General features: G+C 37.1%; 1 protein-coding gene across 2 annotated transcripts in view; it reads left to right on the forward strand.

Moving 5' to 3' along the window:
• The window catches only part of BZW2 (basic leucine zipper and W2 domains 2), a 55,978-nt gene that overhangs the window by 32,588 nt on the left and 5,896 nt on the right, over nt 1–17,494 (forward strand). For both annotated transcript variants that reach the window (XM_037508453.2, XM_037508461.2), the window contains exons 6-10: nt 2,433–2,568; nt 4,255–4,364; nt 11,202–11,372; nt 13,083–13,229; nt 15,157–15,295. In XM_037508453.2, the coding sequence (XP_037364350.1) occupies nt 2,433–2,568; nt 4,255–4,364; nt 11,202–11,372; nt 13,083–13,229; nt 15,157–15,295 (703 nt within the window). The remainder of the gene's footprint in view (nt 1–2,432; nt 2,569–4,254; nt 4,365–11,201; nt 11,373–13,082; nt 13,230–15,156; nt 15,296–17,494) is intronic.

Genomic DNA, 17,494 nt, shown 5'->3' on the forward strand with positions numbered 1-17,494 from the left:
ATCTACTTTGCTATTTACTTTCTCACTTTCCTCCCGTTCAAAGAAGTGATTCTATATATAATAAATATTTTGGCAATAGGATTTTTTTTTTAATTCATATTCCTCGTCATCAAACGTTCCCATTTATAGCAGTCATTCATCGTGGGTACATAAAACTCTATAATGTTGCTCATCAGAGTATAGAGAAATAATCTAAGTAGATGTTAGTGGAAGATGGAATAACTGAATAATGATGTAGCCATCTAGTGGAATACTATGCAGTCTTTTAAAGAATGAGGCACAGCCACCGGAATTGATTCATGTTCATGATAAATTGTTAAGTGAAATATTAGGATGCAGAGCAACCATTTTATGGTAGTTTAACCTTAAGGAGTTTATTTAATTTCTGTGGACCTCAGTTTTCTTTTCTGTAAAATGAGATCATGGCTTTTGTTAAGTGTGACTACAAATAAAGTGTTCAGGAGATTATCTGCTTCACTTAGCAAATTTTAGTTATTACTAATTGTATAATTCTGTAAAACAATAGGTTTATACACATGTAGTTATTTATAATGTGTAAACATTTAAGTGCATTTAAAAATCTGGAGGAGGGGCCTTCCTGGTGGCCTAGGGGTTAAGTCACAGTGCTATCACTGAGGTGGCCTGAGTACAATACCCAGCCAGGGAGCTAACCCACATATGGCGTGGCAGACCTCTCCTGTCTTGCCTGCTGCTCCCCACTCTATCTCTGGTGAATCTTCTTAGCCCCTGTACCTCTGGCCTACACCCCAGTTCTTCTATGCATAAATAAATAAATAAATAAATAAATATTTTTAAAAAGAAGAATAAAATCTGGAAGAACATACATCAAACTATTAATAATATTTATTCTATAGAGTAAGATTAGAGATTTTTTTCTAATATCTTGTGTTGTCAGATTTTTTTTTCTACTATCATATATTACTTTTTATAATGTGAAAATTTTTAAATGGAAAAAAATGTAATCCATTACATTGGTAGGTATTCAGGAAAAAAAGTGCTTGATTAAATAGATAATAGATATTATAAAGCAAATGATGTTAAAGCATTCGATAAGTTAAACATCACTTTGTCTAATATTATCACTCATGTTTTTACTTCTCAGCTCATTTGAACCTTGAAATCATCCTTAACTGTTTCATCTGTGTGATAAATATGCTTTCAAGAGTGATTTATTTTTCACATTATATCCATATCTATTTTTAAAAAGAAAGCAACTGCGATACATGTATCATTTGATTTTGATGTTGCCCAGTTATTTAAATTTAAGTGAGCGGGCCTCCCTGGTGGTGCGGCGGGGTTGGGACACAACCTATGGAACTGTCCGCAGCCGCTGCAGCACGAGTTCAAACCCTGGCCAGGGCGTTGACCCACATGGCAGGGCAGACCTCTCCTGGCTTACCCACTGCTCCCCTCAGCAGTGTATTTCATTCGATCTTCCTGTTCTGTTCCCTGCTCTGACTCTGGTGGGTCCTCTCACCCCCCAACACCTCTTACCCCAACTGGCCTGTACCCCAGTTCTTGTATGCATAAATAAATCAATCTTTAAAATAAATAAATAAATTTAAGTGAGCAATGTGGATATTTTAAAAGAATGATATAATCTTTAAGAGTATAATACTATATTTAAACAAGTAGTGTTGACATTTTTATTTTGCGGGCTTTTTTATTATTTACTTGTAACATAATTTTTACAATAAGAGTTAAAGGTCAGATTTTGTAAGTTTTTTTAACTCTACCCCATCCTGCTGTTCCCTGATCTCATCCTCTATTATCCTCATCAGGGCTGATGGTCACAGTGAGTGATTCAAAAAATACTAAGTTTGAATCTCACTATTTTAAAAAGAGCAATGAGAACATAGGAAACCCTTTTTATACTCCAAAGTCTTGTTTTAAGGAGTCTTGGATGCTGTGAAGATAGAGAAGTATATACTGAATGTCAAAGCTTATCATTGACTCCAGTTTGTTTTGTTGTAACAAACCTAAAGAAAATGGGTAGATGTATTGTGGAGGAAGAGGTGTGAGAACATCCAAAGAAATGAAAAAATGTGAAAGACAATAAGGTATTTCAGAAAACTTTATTTTCATTATGTAATATCCTTTGTCATATGCAAAGTCAAATGCAAATTATTATGTAATCTATTCACACTGTTGTCCAAGTGTTTCTTTTCCTTCCCATGAATGTTATCTATAAATATGTATCATAAACTTTGAGGAAAGGAACTATTCCTGACGAAGTCACTGTCCATCCCTGCCAGTTTATAATTGAGTGTATGTCTGTATTTTCAGTGACTATTATTATACTTTGTGTATGACTTACTAGTCATGGACCTCTAGCCATGGGTGTGCAGCCTGTTATTTTCCTACGTTAGTCCTTTGCTTTATAGACATGGTTTCTTTTGTTTGACCCACAGCTTCTCCTCTTCCTTAAAGCCTTTTCTGAAACAGAGCAGACAAAGTTGGCAATGCTCTCAGGCATCCTGCTGGGCAACGGCACCCTTCCTGCCACCATCCTCACCAGTCTCTTCACCGACAGCTTAGTCAAAGAAGGTAGTGACTCTCATGTTTTCTTACATGTCAAACAAAATCGAAGCCACAGATAGCTCGGAAAATGCCAGTACCTTTTGTTAGCATTCTCTACGACTTACCCATCCTCCATGGAACAGAATGTGCGTGTGTTTGTGTCTTCAAACAATAGGAAAATTATATTTATTTTAGGAAGTCAGAAGAAACTTAGGCACACCTATACAGAGACAAGTAAAGACTAATAAAACTAGAATTTTTGGTGTTACACCTAATTTCTACATTAAATATACTGAATATGGTCTTGCCTAAAACATTCTTTCCACTGAGATGCCACTGGTATTTGGGGGACAAATACTTTGTGTAGGATTTTTTATGGTCTGTCAGACATTTAACCTTTTTGCCCTCAAATGGAAAATGTCAGCTTCTGCACCCACCTGCATTTAATAGAGCAACTACAAATGCCCCTTCATGCTCCTCATTGCTCCCCAAAACTGTTATTTATTTCTCTGGCTAGGACCATTGCTCTAAACTGTTACCACTCAAGACACTGATCACACACTCATTTTGATCACATTTTGAAGCTATTCACTTTCTTAGTTTTAAAAAGAAAATCAGACAACTGCTTTAGAATCTAACTTAAATTTTAAGACATTGAGTTCATTAAGCATGCATATAATCCTTTGGCTATAAAATAAAGCAATCTAAGAACTAGACGTTTTCCACCTACAAATGTGAAGTCCCAGCTTATTTAGGTTTTCAGTGAAATGGGTTATAGTTTTCTTTTAGCTGAGCAGAGTAAATTGAGTTACGTGGTAATATTTAAGGGTTCGTTTTCAGCTTAAAATACCCCAAATTTAGAACAGTTCATACTGTGTAATAGTGACTAGTGTGTTGTTAATATCATGACATTTTAAAGTACTTTCTTGAAAAGATTTCATCATACTTAGTGCATTTTATTTATATTTTTAGCTATTTTATAATTAAAACAACTAAGTAAAATATAGACAGTAGATATTTATTATGTTAATAGAAAATAGCATTTTTCCTAATTGCATTAAAAATCTAAGTGATGTTTGCTGTTTCTTTTGACATGTATCAAGAATGTATTTTATTAGAATAGATTGCCATAGTGCTAAAGCAAATACAGCTAAATATTAACAGTTGCAGATACTAAATATATAACTTGTAATGTTTACTGTTCAGTTTATTCAGCTGTATGTTCATCTGTAATTTTATTTCTACCTCACTGTTAATATTCTTTCTCATATCATTTGTCAGTAAATCAGTTGACATAATGATATTTCAGTTTTGTGTCTCATGACTTATTTGTCGTACCTCAGAATCCCTGTTATAAACCTGAATTATTGTGAATAACAGGGTTAAATAGAGATAAAAACACTAAAAATTCTGGACTTTGAACCTGTTTTGACTGAGATAAAAATAAATACAAAAATTTACCATTATACCAGCTTAGAATTAGGGAGTCCAATTTTGAAAAATATTTCACCTTTTTTTCCCTTTCCCTTGAAAATGTTCTGTTTTAAATAATGAAAAGAACAGAATTGTACCTACAAATCTATCCATTTCTTTCTAATTTGTAGCAAATTACATCTTTGAGTCATTTACTCACTTCAGGAAACCTACTGCATCATCATGTTTCATTCCTATGAAAGGAATGAAGCTCAATGTCTTTTTTTTTTTTTTTAACAGGCATTGCAGCCTCATTTGCTGTAAAACTTTTTAAAGCATGGATGGCAGAAAAAGATGCCAACTCTGTTACCTCTTCTTTGAGAAAAGCCAACTTAGACAAGAGGCTGCTGGTAAGTGTTGTCTGGACCAGTTGTATAGTGATGCTTTTGTCCCCTCTCAATCCTTATCAGAAAATATACCTCTTATTGATAGTGGGTGAAGTCAAGATGTCAGTATCCATGATACATGAATAAATTTCCATATTCATGATGAGAAGAGGTTATGTAAGTGAAAGTTGCCTTTATGCTGATTTTGAAAGTGCCTTATTTTACTTACAAATATTATTCTGGTAAGAGCTTCTTTTTGTCACCTTACTTACATGATCCCCATAGTAATTATAAGAAAGTAGCTCATATGTAGTCAAAGGAAGGTAGAAAAAAAAAGAAAATGAATGTGCCACATCTTAGACAATTCTGCCCACTACTGTCGCCCCAAGTTCTAGTCTTGCACCCTCTCCTATCTTGCTCCCCTCTCGACCCACAGCTTTGGTAAGTAAGCTTAGTTGTTCAAGAAATGATTCAGCTTAGTTTAAAAGAGAAAGGTGGGGGCCTCCCTGGTGGCACAAGGAGTTAATGATGAGCATACTATGAAGCAGTTTGCAGCCTCTGCAGCCCGAGTTCAATCCCTGGCCAGCCAGGGAACAACCCACCTCTCCTGTCTTGCCCACGCCTCCCCTCAGCAGTGTATTTCAGTCAGTCTGCCTGTTCTGCTCCCCACTCTGTCTCTGGTGGGTCCTCTCACCCCCCGTATCTCTGGCCTGTACCCCAGCTCTTGTATGCATAAATAAATAAATCTTTAAAATAAATAAATAAATAAAAGAGAAAGTTGTATAGAAATTGCAAAAAGGTAGAAAAGGTTGCCTTTATCATTTAACCATAAATGGGGCTTACTAACAATGAAGAGTATCCTTTGAGAGCTGGTCCTGATCTAGGCCTCACTTTTCTAATTGCTGCTCATCAAATTGATAAGCATTTTTCAAATCTGCTCTCTGATGTTTCTATTTAATGATCTTCTCTTTAAAGGAGTTATTTTCTTACTAGGGAAGAAAAATGTTCTACCTGTAGAATTGACATCAGCAGTGCCTATAATAAAATACATGACTAAACTGTCTGGGTCTGTGTTGAATTGAAGAATGGTCCCCTTTGTTTCTGCATAATTGACAGATAAACTAATTCCATTTTAATATCTGTCATTTAAATAGATAGAGTAATACATGTTAGCATTTTATCAGAATTAACACTTTCTTTATAACCAGTAACTATAGAAATTTAAAGTTTTAATATAATAAAGTTCTACCACCTAGTTAGACATTTGTGATATCTTCAGTTGGAATTGGACACTACTAATCACAAAGACATGTCAGTTTGCTAACAAAATAAGAATTTAAATAAGATTTCTTGTTTATATCAAGATTCCTTAGAAATACCTAGCTATGTAAGAAAGCAAACAAGTTAATTGTAGTTAATTTGAAGCTGTCATTATCACCGTTGCTTGATTATATTTTTTATTTTTCTATTCTTGTCTTTTCAAAGAAAATGAAGAAAAATATTTTGTCCTTATAATTCCTATCTGCTCCCTACAATTTCTTTGTGCTAGAAGAAGTCAACAGCTGTGTAGATGCCAGGGATTTCTCCAAATGAAATTGTTTTTACAATTCTAGGACAGCATCTCAAATTATAAGATACCTCTGCCATCGTCTCTTCAGCTAGTCTCTTATGTTTTTCTCATCCAGTATATTCCAGTGTGTATGCATGTTGTTACATGGCGTAATTCCAAACTGTCTCTTTTCCGCTAGAAAACCTGAAAATAATCTTAATTATATTACTTCTACTTTCAATCACTTAAAATTCCTTTGTCTCTTGAAATTTATCTTTAAGCCCAATTTATGTCTTTAAAGTCTTCAGAATTTGATAAAAAAGAAAAATAAGAACTCTAGATTCTAATCAGTTTGCGACTAATAATAATTTCCACCCAGCATGTATTTATTGAGGGCCTGCTCTGTGTCAGGCAAGGTCCTAGTAGCTACAGTCAGTAAAAAACAGGATGGAAAAATTCCCTGCCTTCAATGTCATGATAAGATTTAGAGGGACTTCAACACAGTTTAATTTGATGTCAGTTTAATTTGATGTCAGTTTAATTTGATATAGAGTGATCCTGTATATAGAAGCAAAAGTCATAAAAGATAAGTGATTAGGTTGCTGAGGAGGGAGGAAGTTCCTATGAAGTTAACTTATTGCTTGTCCTTAGCTATGGATTAGCTGTATTCTAGCAAGTCCTAGCTGAGCTCTACCTAACTTTTCATTCTGGGACAAAGGGTGAGGGAGAAGCTTCCATCTGAATGATTCTATTCTCACAGAACACAGGAGATTAAAGGAATCCCCCCCACCCCATGCATTATAAACTCATCTTCTATTGGCCAAAGAAGTTGCTGAGAAGCCTGGCAGTGGGATGCCAAATTTCAGGCCACTCACAGTCTACTTCTCTACCCCTACAGACAGACAAAATAGAAAGGGGTCTCTCTTAATCTTCCTTTAAAAGAGAAGGAGGGATGGTTTGGGAGGACAAAGGTGCAATTTAGACAACTTGTCACAAAAGACTGCTATTTCTTAAAGCATGGTTCCTTAAAGACAATAAACAAAGCCTGGTTAACTTAATTAGATCACTATAAATTTTTTTCATACTAATATCCTTTTGGAAAATCACATTCAGCTGTTCTTACTAGGTTTCTGTAGCAGCATATACTTAGGGTATGAGAAGCATGGGTGGCAGTTTCCACTGGAAGCTCTGTGAAGACAAGGTAGTCAGACTCATCTGGTACTGTGCCTGCCTGATACTTGACTCAGCAGATAAATGGGAACTAGAGGGTCAGTTTCACTGCCGGTAAGAAAATTTTCATTTCATGACGCATACAACAAAATTCTCCTGAATTTTTTGGAAAAACAGCATATTCTCAGCAGTTAGCAATTACCCATTTTGTAATACAGAAGAAAGAGAGGAGAAGGGGTAAGGGAGATATCATGTCTTCATCGCTGGAAAAGGAAACAATGAAAGAGATATTGGCCAGAAACTTTTCTAGAACTGGGGATATTGAAAGGAATCAAACAGATCCTTATTGTACAGGAAAGTAGGCAATAAACTAAATAAGCAATTCAGATAGTGATACAAAAAATGAAAAGTTTGGGCCTCCCTGGTGGCACAGGGTTTAAAGTCTCAGCACTATCAAGCTATCACCAGCCACCACAGCATGAGATCAATCCCCAGCCAGGGAGCTAACCCACATGGCGCAGCAGACTTCTCCTGTCTTACCTGCTGCTCCCCTCAGTAGTATATTTCATTCAATCCACCTGTTCTGCTCCCCACTCTGTTTCTGGTGAATCCTTTCACCCCCACACACAGTTCTGGCAGCCTACACCCCATTCTTGTATGCATAAATAAATAAAAAAAAAATCTTTAAAAAATGTGAAAGTTTTACAAAGCAAACAAGTAGGAAATAGCTGAGGGATGTCAGAATGAATGTTAAAATTTTCAGTGGTAGGGCAGACCTATCCACTGATGATACGACATTCATGTGGGGATATTTAAGAGGTGAGGGAGTGAGCACTGAGCACTGTAGACATCTATAGGGAAAATATTCCAGGCAAAGAGTTTAAAGCATGACTTGTTGGGAACAGCAAGAGAAAATATTTGGTAAGAGTAAGGCTTGTATGGTCTAGAGAATGGCTTTTATTCTAAGGAAGATGGGAAACTTTGGTGAAATTCTCTGCAGAACTGTGTACAATGCTGGGATCACGCTGACTGTTGTATTGGGAATAGACTTAGGAACAAAAAGACAGAAGAGGGAGACTTTAGCTTATGATGAATAATAGAGGTTTGTGCCAGAGGGAGGCATTTCCTAACAAATGCAAACCACAATCCAAGCCAGTAAATGTCATGATAAGATTTAGAGGGACTTCAGCTCAGTTTAATTTGATGAATAGTTTTTAATATATTATGAATCATTCATAAGGACTTTGGATATAGTTTCTAAATAATGTGCTTGAGGACATACTGCTTGGAACATGACTTCAGATCAAACTTTACATTTTCCCTAAATTCAATGCTGAATGCCAGCATGGAATAATGGAGTAAGTATTGACTTTGGGGCCACACAGCTCTACTTTTAAATATTTCTGGTTGCATAATTTGAGTCAAGCTGCCTTAAATTGTTAAGACAGTTTATCATTTATAAATTTCTAATTTCCAAATAGCACTATTTACAATAGCCAAGCCACGGAAACAACCTCAGTACTCACAAACAGATGAGTGGATCAAAAAATGTGGTATAAATACACAATGGAATATTACTCAGAGATCAAAAAAGATAAACTGATGTCATTTGTACAACATGGATAGAGCTGGAAGGGATGACACTAAGTAAAATAAGCCAGAATGAGGGCCTCCCCGGTGGCGCAGCGGTTGAACACTTGTTTGCGAAGCTTCCCGCAGCCTCTGCAGTGCCGATTTGATCCCCGGCTGCCGGACGAGGGTCCCACATGGTGCACAGACCTCTCCTGCCACCCACTGCTCCCCTCAGGAGTGTACTTTGGTCCTTCTGCCTGTTCTGTTCCCCACTCTGGCTCTGGTGAATTCTCTCACCCTCCCGCGCTTCTGACTGTACCCAGTGCTTGTATAAATAAATAAAATAAATTTAAAAAATAAAATAAATTAAAAAAAATAAAATAAGCCAGAAAGAGAAAATAAATACCAGATGGTGACACTTACATGTGGAGTATAGAAGAACCAAAGAAAAGGTCTGACAAATACAAACTTTAAAACCAACCATTGAAAACTGACTTTGGATCTTTGCTTTCAGAGGGGGAGGGGTGAAATAGGGGAAGGAAGGATAGTGTGGTGAGGGACATGCAGTCGAAGAGCGCAATGGACTTGGGAGGAGGACCATGGGTGCTTCAGTAGAGGGGAAAATTCCTATACTGTTAAAACATTAGCAAGGGGCCTCCTTGATGGCGCCAGGGGTTAAGCATCTCACTATCAAGCAATCCACAGCCTCTGCAGCACAAGTTCGATCCCCGGCCAGCCAGGGAGAAACCACATGGCGAAGCAGACCTCTCCTGACTCACCTGCTGCTCCCCTCAGCAGTGTATTTCAGTCAGTCTGCCTGTTCTGTCCCCTACTGTGTCTCTGGTGAATTCTCTCACCCCTCACATCTCTGGACTGTACCCCAGCTCTTGTATGCAAAAAATAGTAAATCTTTAAAAAACAAACAAAAAAACATTATCAAGGATTTGAACAATGGTACTTCAATAACAATAAAGTAAAAATAGGGCCTCCCCTGTTGGTGCAGGCGGTTGAGCACTGCGCTGCAAAGCTGTCCACAGCCTCTGCAGCGCCAGTTCGATCCCGGCCAGTCGGCGAGGGTCCCACATGGTGCAGCAGACCTCTCCTGTCGCGCCCACTGCTCCCCTCAGCAGTGTATTTCGTCAGTCTGCCTGTTCTGTCCCCCACTCTGTCTCTGGTGAATCCTCTCACCCTCCCGTGCATCTGGCCTATACCCCGGTTCTTGTATAAATAAATAAATCTTAAAAAAAAAAATAGTTCTACTTTCCACAGTTCTGAGCAAAGTGTCTACTACATCTTGATTCATAAAAGAAACTCAAAATTAAATTAGTTCCCTGTCCCCCACCACCAATTTAAAAGACCTCTTAACATAGCACAAAATAAACTTCAAAAAGTTTATTCTGAAATGTTTGTTTTAACATGAATATGTGTTTGATAGCTTCTCCCACTAATTCTGTTCTGACATTTTGAAATTCATGACTCAACAAGGAAAACTCTGGGATGGTAATATTTATGATATATTTGATGATATATAGAGGATATTGAAATTTGAGTCAAATTTGGTCATGTCCCTCTCCATGGTGGCAAACCCATTACAGATATTTCTACTGAGATTTTCATTGGAGCCAAATAGCCGTAGACCACATAGATGCAAAGAAAGCAAGAAAGTTTGGATCTATTTTTTAGATTCTACAGCAGTTTGTAAAATATGACAGCTTTGAACATTGCCTTAATCTCATAGTTGGGTGTTGAAGTCTCACAGGTTTAAATCATGACTAAGTGTTACAGAGACTGCCAAGCTGTATAAAGTAAAATGGAAATGAGGTAAAAATATGACAGCATCCATCATATTGGTGTTGCCCTTTTTTAAAATTTCCAGCAGAATTGTATAATTCACTGCACAGTTGGTAGAGTGGACTTAGATGTTGTCATGAACTTAATTGAGAGCCCCAGTCATGAACCAAAACAAAATTCTCTGTAGTTCCTTAGCTAGTACTTAGAATAATAATAATAGCATTTTCTGAGAATGTGAATGGAAGTCCTTGAAAGGATAATTGTCTGTGGTTTTTTCTATCATTATCTCAGATCATATCAGCATTATCCAAACTGACTTTTGTATATTAACTTGAAGTTAAAGAAACAGTGTGATTTTCCAATAATTTTCAGTGTTTTCTTGTCATTTTAAAGCAACCCAAATATCATTCAAAGTTATCTTATTTGCATATAATTTAGCAAGTTTTGTTCGGTATTTACACATGCTAGAATTTGATTAAAGTTTTTAAAAGGTAAATATCATTCAAAATGAGTAATGGTGATTTATCTATGTTCCTTAGTTGTTTTTCGTAAAAGAAATTAGGCAGTTTTTGTGTAAAACTGCCTAATTTTAGAAGGCGCTTCGCAAATACTCAGGAAATATGCCCAAGATGTTTTGTTTTTTTTTGAAAATCAGTCCCTGTTCTTCCAAATATGAGACATTCTAAGTGCTATTTTAATATGAAAATTTTGTCCTTTACGCATGCTGAAATTTAAAAAGTTTGTCTCATAAGTCTCCTTTTTCTTTTCTCTGATTTCAGGAACTCTTTCCAGTTAACAGACAGAGTGTGGATCATTTTGCTAAATACTTCACTGATGCAGGTCTGAAAGAACTGTCCGACTTCCTGCGAGTCCAGCAGTCCCTGGGCACCAGGAAGGAATTGCAGAAGGAGCTGCAGGAACGTCTTTCTCAGGAATGCCCGATCAAGGAGGTGAGAGATGACCTGCTGACATCCCTGCAAAAGGCAGAGTGAGAGGAAGAAGGAAGAACACAGACTGTGTTGTATAAGCTTTACCCTCCCTTTTTTTATTACTGTGAACTTTATGCACTTATTGATGCCATTTAAGTTCATTCCATGCCATAATATTGATTTAGAATCCTGCAAGATAGTCTAGAAATTAATGGTTATTTCCACAGAAATGATTTACTTTACCAGGCTGCTACAATACTCAAAATATTTCATCTGTCATAGATTTACCATTTTATACGTGTACCCTATTATGTGATATTTTTTTCCACCTTGTTGCAGATTATATAATACCGTGAAACATTTGGTGGTTATTTGAAATCAACACTGGGTATTTTGTGTGTGTGTTAATATGCAGGGTTATTTCTTTAATTTGAAAAAGTTGATTTTGAATTCCTATCACAGAAAAAATACAGGGGGACCTGTGACTTGTTTGATCCCACACTTAATAGCTGTGTACCCCATGGTGTGAATACTGTATTAACAGTCAGTTTTTTGCCACCTGATATTGAATTGCTGACCCTCCTCACCCTTCATGCTCCACATCCCGCAGGGCACCACATTTGGTTTAAGACTGGATAATTCCAGACTGATGCTATCCAGCAGGTAGCGATTAGAACAACAAATATCCTTAAGTCTAATGGCATTAAGGTCTGCAATAAATTCAAAAGCTTTTCTCCAAGCAAGAACCTGAGATGATTTTCTATAGGGGAATAAGCAAGGCAAAAACCATTACGATGTTTTCAGATACAAGGACATACTTCTTTGCAGCATCCCCAGCTGCAAAGCCTCTTTATGTTCTCAAAGGCTGCTTAACCTACTGTTGACACCACTGCGAGGCAGGAAAAAAAGCAATATATTTTCAATAAAGTAGAAAGGAAGGGGGGGGGAATCTTACTATCCATGAAATAGTGTATTTGAGATGTCCTATGGTTTTAATCACCCTCCATTTGTGATTTTATTTTAAAAGGAAAAACATTTTCCCAAAGAAATTTAAAATTAAAAAAAATTGTCCAACAATTTAGAGTTATAGTCCATACCATCAGGTTTGAGGTTAAATTTGCATATTTAAACATAATTCTAAGGGGAAAGTAACTTATTGAGTATTTCTGAATTGCTATGTATTAAATAAGAAAAATTGCAGTCCCTTTACAGTTTATTTACTGACCTTTCACTGAAATGGAGCTTAAAGATCATCAGAAGTAATAATTTAAAAATTAATTATTGAGAATGGACTTGTTCAAACCGTTAAACATCATTCCTCAAGAGATATAATAAAGTTGAAGGCCAGAGTTAAAAATTCACTTGCCCTCTTGCTTTAAAAAAACTCTTGCTTTTTTCATAGCCCAAAAGTCAAAATGGCACAGGTAATCCTTGCAATGCCGGCCCAAATGGGTTGTGTGGAAAAGAGTAACTCCTAAGAAACAGAGATTCTTTCTTCTTATTCAGCAATTCCTGGCCACAACCAAGCCTTTTAATTTTTAGACACATTATAAATCTACTTTGAGAAGAAATCTTTGTGTTTTCCTTCATTTTGTAATCTGAGAATCCATACAGGTAAAGGGGAACTGAGCAGAATATTTCATATGCCCCAAACTAGTGTCTGTGCCTGAGACAGAGAGGGAAACCCCACATATGCTGTTACTCTCTGACTTCCTTTTCCATGAAATTTAGGTGGTGCTGTATGTTAAAGAAGAAATGAAGAGGAATGATCTTCCAGAAACAGCAGTTATTGGGCTTCTGTGGACCTGTATAATGAATGCTGTTGAATGGAACAAGAAGGAAGAACTTGTTGCAGAGCAGGCTCTTAAGCACCTGAAGGTACAGCATCTTAACCAGGAGCAATCTCAGCCACAGTCAACTGCAGCTGCTACTCCTTTTTTTTTTTTTTTTGAGATTTATTTATTTATACAAGAACTGGGGTACAGGCCAGATGTGCAGGAGGGTGAGAGGATTCATCAGAGACAGAGCAGGGAGCAGAACAGGCAAATTGACCGAAATACACTGCTGAGGGGAGCAGTGGGCGAGTTAGGAGAGGTCTGCTGTGCCTTGTGGGTATCTCCCCAGCCAGCTGGGGTCGAACTCGCACCCCAGAGGCTACAGACAGCATCACAGCACAGCACTCAACCACCTGCTCAACCACCTGCAGGGTGGCCCTGCAGCTGCTACTTTTAACAGCGTAACAGATAACTTCCAACCACAATCCTCCCCAGACTCAGGCCAATCATATATTTCCTGATTTTTATTTTTCAAATTTGTCACTGCCTAAAATGTTTCAGATGTAAAAGCCTATAAAATATCCAAGGGTAAGTTCTTATTTAAAGATAATGTCAGAGGGCCTCCCCTGGTGGCGCAGCGGTTAAGTGGTGGGCTGCGAAGCTGCCCGCAGCCTCTGCAGCGCCAGTTCGATCTCCGGCCGCTGGTGAGGGTCCCACATGGCGCGACAAACCTCTCCTGCCATGCCTGCTGCTCCCCTCAACAGTGTATTTCGTCAGTCTGCCTGTTCTGTTTCCCGCCCTGGCTCTGGTAAATTCTCTCACCCTCCTGTGCTTCTGACTATACCCAGTGCTTGTATAAATAAATAAATAAATAAATAAATAAATAAATAAATAAATAAATAAATGATTTAAAAGATAAAGATAATGTCAGAAAATTCACAGAATAGTCGTATCCAATATTAAAAGTTAAAGAGAAGTAGTGATCTCACTATTGGCTTTCTTTCTTTTCTACACACCAAAATTTCTTAGTGAAACCGCAGATTGGCATTAGAATTTGAAAATTATGTAAGTGGTGGGAGAAATCAGCTGGTTGTACAAATTGTACATTTTTGTGCCTGGAAACATGTTTTTGCTTTTGTTGATTTTCATCTTCATATGAAACTACATTAAGATAAATGGAATACTTAGAGTCTCTCTTCAGAATTTATACTTGAATTGTGAAGTCAAAGACCACCCAGTGTAAACTAAGTAGACTCTAAGTTAAAGATAATGCAGGGAAAGCTCATTGGAAGAGATTAAGTGTTGGACTGAGTGACTCTTAGAATCTTAGGTTGGGACTGTAATGAGAAGCCGAGGACATTTGGAGCAAAAGGAATAATATGAAAATAACCATAATGATGACCCATAATAAGGGGCCTGGGATGTCTGGGGAAGCAGAACCCCTCTCTTGTGATGGTATAGCCATACTCCACTGACAAAGGAAGCATCACTGTAGTCCCAGAGAACCTGACAACAGTTATCTTTAATGCAGTCAAAATTTCATATTTAGAGTCCTCACTGGTGGCGCAAGGGGTCAAGAGGCAACCTATGAAGATACCCACAGCCACTACAGCATGAGTTCTATCCCTGGCCAGGGAGCTACCCACATGGTGCAGCAGACCTATCCTGACTTGCCCGCTGCTCCCCTCAGCAGTGTATTTCAGACAATCTGCCTGTTCTGTTCCCCAGTCTGTCTCTGGTAAATCCTCACCCCCCCACACACACCTCTGTTCTGTACCCTAGTTCTAGTATGCATAAATAAATAAATCTTTAAAAAAAAAAATCATATTTAGTATCTCAATGGGTACAGTGAAAAATAATCAAATAAAACATTCATTTTGATTAGCTGCAATATTATATAATAAAAAGACAATTCTAAAGGTGAATGTTTCTAAGCAAACTGGCAGGCTACTGCTATTATTCCAGTGACATGATATGGCCTCTGCATTTGTCATGAAAGTTGACGGTTTTCCTCCCCACTTCTTTTCCAGCAATATGCTCCCCTACTGGCTGTGTTCAGCTCCCAAGGCCAGTCAGAGCTGATCCTTCTCCAGAAGGTGCAGGAATACTGTTACGACAATATCCATTTCATGAAAGCCTTTCAGAAGATCGTGGTTCTCTTCTATAAAGGTATCCATCTATGCTGTTCTACCATGCCTTTATGTTTTGTTGAAACTCTTCAAGGGGCAGAGCAGGGTGAAGCATATGATTACATGGGTTCATGTTAATCCTGGCGAGTTGTAGTGAGGCATCCATATTATGGAGATGCAGAATATGCCAACACCAACACCTTGTATGCACAGCCTTGGGAACCAGTTTGATTAGGCCCCTGGGCATTTGTCATTAGTGGCAGTTGCCTAAAGATCTTGATGAGCTGGCTATTATTTTTTTGTCAGGGGGATGGTGAAAAGAATGTAATTATATAAAGTAATTAGGTCTGCTTTTGAATTGTGAGGCTTAACTCTAATAACAGTGATTATCCAAATGCTTTATTAGTACATTCAGACCTTTTCAGGTGCTTATAGCTGACTCTAAAATTGCAGAAACAAGTAGCCTTTTTACTTTGTATTTTAGTTATTTGGTACAGCCATTCTCCTATTTTTTCAAGAAAGTTGCTATTTTTAGATTTTCACATTTACTGTCTTTTTGTCATATTTGTAAGGATTAGGTTACCATGACAACTGGCATTGCCTTTAATAAATGAATGTTATTAAGGTTTTCTCTGATCACAATTTCTATAACTTCATATAAAAAAAGATACTTGAGTATTTTTTGGTTAGGATTTATAAAATTTTCTAAGAGGGGGAAAGAAGCACTTAAGAAATTATAAATTTTCAACATTATAAATGGCATAATCAGGGTATAAATTAATAGACTAATGTTTCTTTTCTCTCTGATATGTTATTAAATGTGTCTTTGTTGAATGATAATTTGGGCATTTGGAGGGTGAAAATTTTATGTTATTAATTAATAACTTTGTAAAATGTTTCATGGCATTTCACAGAGTTTTAATTGGCCATCCAAATTCTTCAGATACATACATTTTGCCCACAAGTGTTTAGGGGACATTTTACTTTCTCTGGGCACTAAACTATTTAGAAGTTTGTCTTTCTGTTAAAGAATGCAGTGATTGTCAAGTTCTACTTGAAGTTTAGTAGTTGGTGCTTTTCTCTGACCAGATCTGAATTCGTTCCTCTTGATGTGGTAATAAGATTGCATTGTCCTAAAACTGTAGGGCTCACTAAATGACACCCAATGTGACCCATCAGAACCAGACTTGCAGGACATATTGCCAACCCATCTATGATACCAACAGTTAAGAAGGAGAGACAGGCCCCACTGAGCCATTCTGTCCAAGTTGCCTCCAAATATGAACTAGAGGAAAAACCTATCGGACATGTTCCACATTTTTATTGTGGGTCATTGATATTTTCCACTTCAGAAAACTGTTTGTAGACTAGTAGCCTCAGCATACAATTTTTTGTCATCCTACCAACCAGTGTTTCTTGCCATATTCTTTTTTAAGACATAATTGTTTGCGCCTCATCTGCAGGAGCACCGCATTTTATGACTATAATTGACTCACCAAAGAATAAAAACCTTTGTTATCAGTAATGGCGCCTATGTAGCATATGAACTGTTAAAATCTTTCTTCACATTTCTCATTTTTACCATTAATGTCAACCGACATCCTTCCCCATTATACTCCTTTTACCTACTTAGTGGTACCAACAATTATTTCCTATTCAGGCCCAAATACTAAGGAATAATTCCCTGAAATTATAAAATTAAGAAAAAAAAAAGGCATTAGCTCTTCATTCAGCAATTAACTGAGCAATCAGTTTTTAAATACCCTTAAGTTAGTAAAGTCTTCGTCAACAAATATGACCAGGCCTAAGGGATCCAAGAAAGGTAAGCATTAACATCGATCTTACTCTGACTCATTTTTGGACATGGAGTCATGAAACATTTTTTTTGTAAATGGAAACCTAAAATATATTACTGAGATGTTAAAACTCAATGTCATTTTCTATGTAATTTTGTAATTTTCTTCAAAATAGTACATGTTGTCTGTTTTTCTGAATGAAATAATTACATTTTCTCCTGAGAACATGAAACCCCTGAGAAATGAATGTTCCATACCACTATTAGGAAAACTACTGTTTACTTTCTTGTGTTTTTTGAATTATGGCTTTTACTTTGACCTAATTTCATCAACAAACACTTGTGTACTAGGAGACTTTCCTTATTTGTCTTTATAAGGATTTGCATGCCCTTGTTCTACACTTTGTAAGCTAGAAAGACTTGGTGAACTGAGTATATAAAGCC

Source organism: Talpa occidentalis, unplaced genomic scaffold (assembly GCF_014898055.3).
Source record: "Talpa occidentalis isolate TD23 unplaced genomic scaffold, MPIMG_talOcc4v2.1, whole genome shotgun sequence".
Taxonomy (NCBI): Eukaryota; Metazoa; Chordata; class Mammalia; order Eulipotyphla; family Talpidae; genus Talpa; species Talpa occidentalis.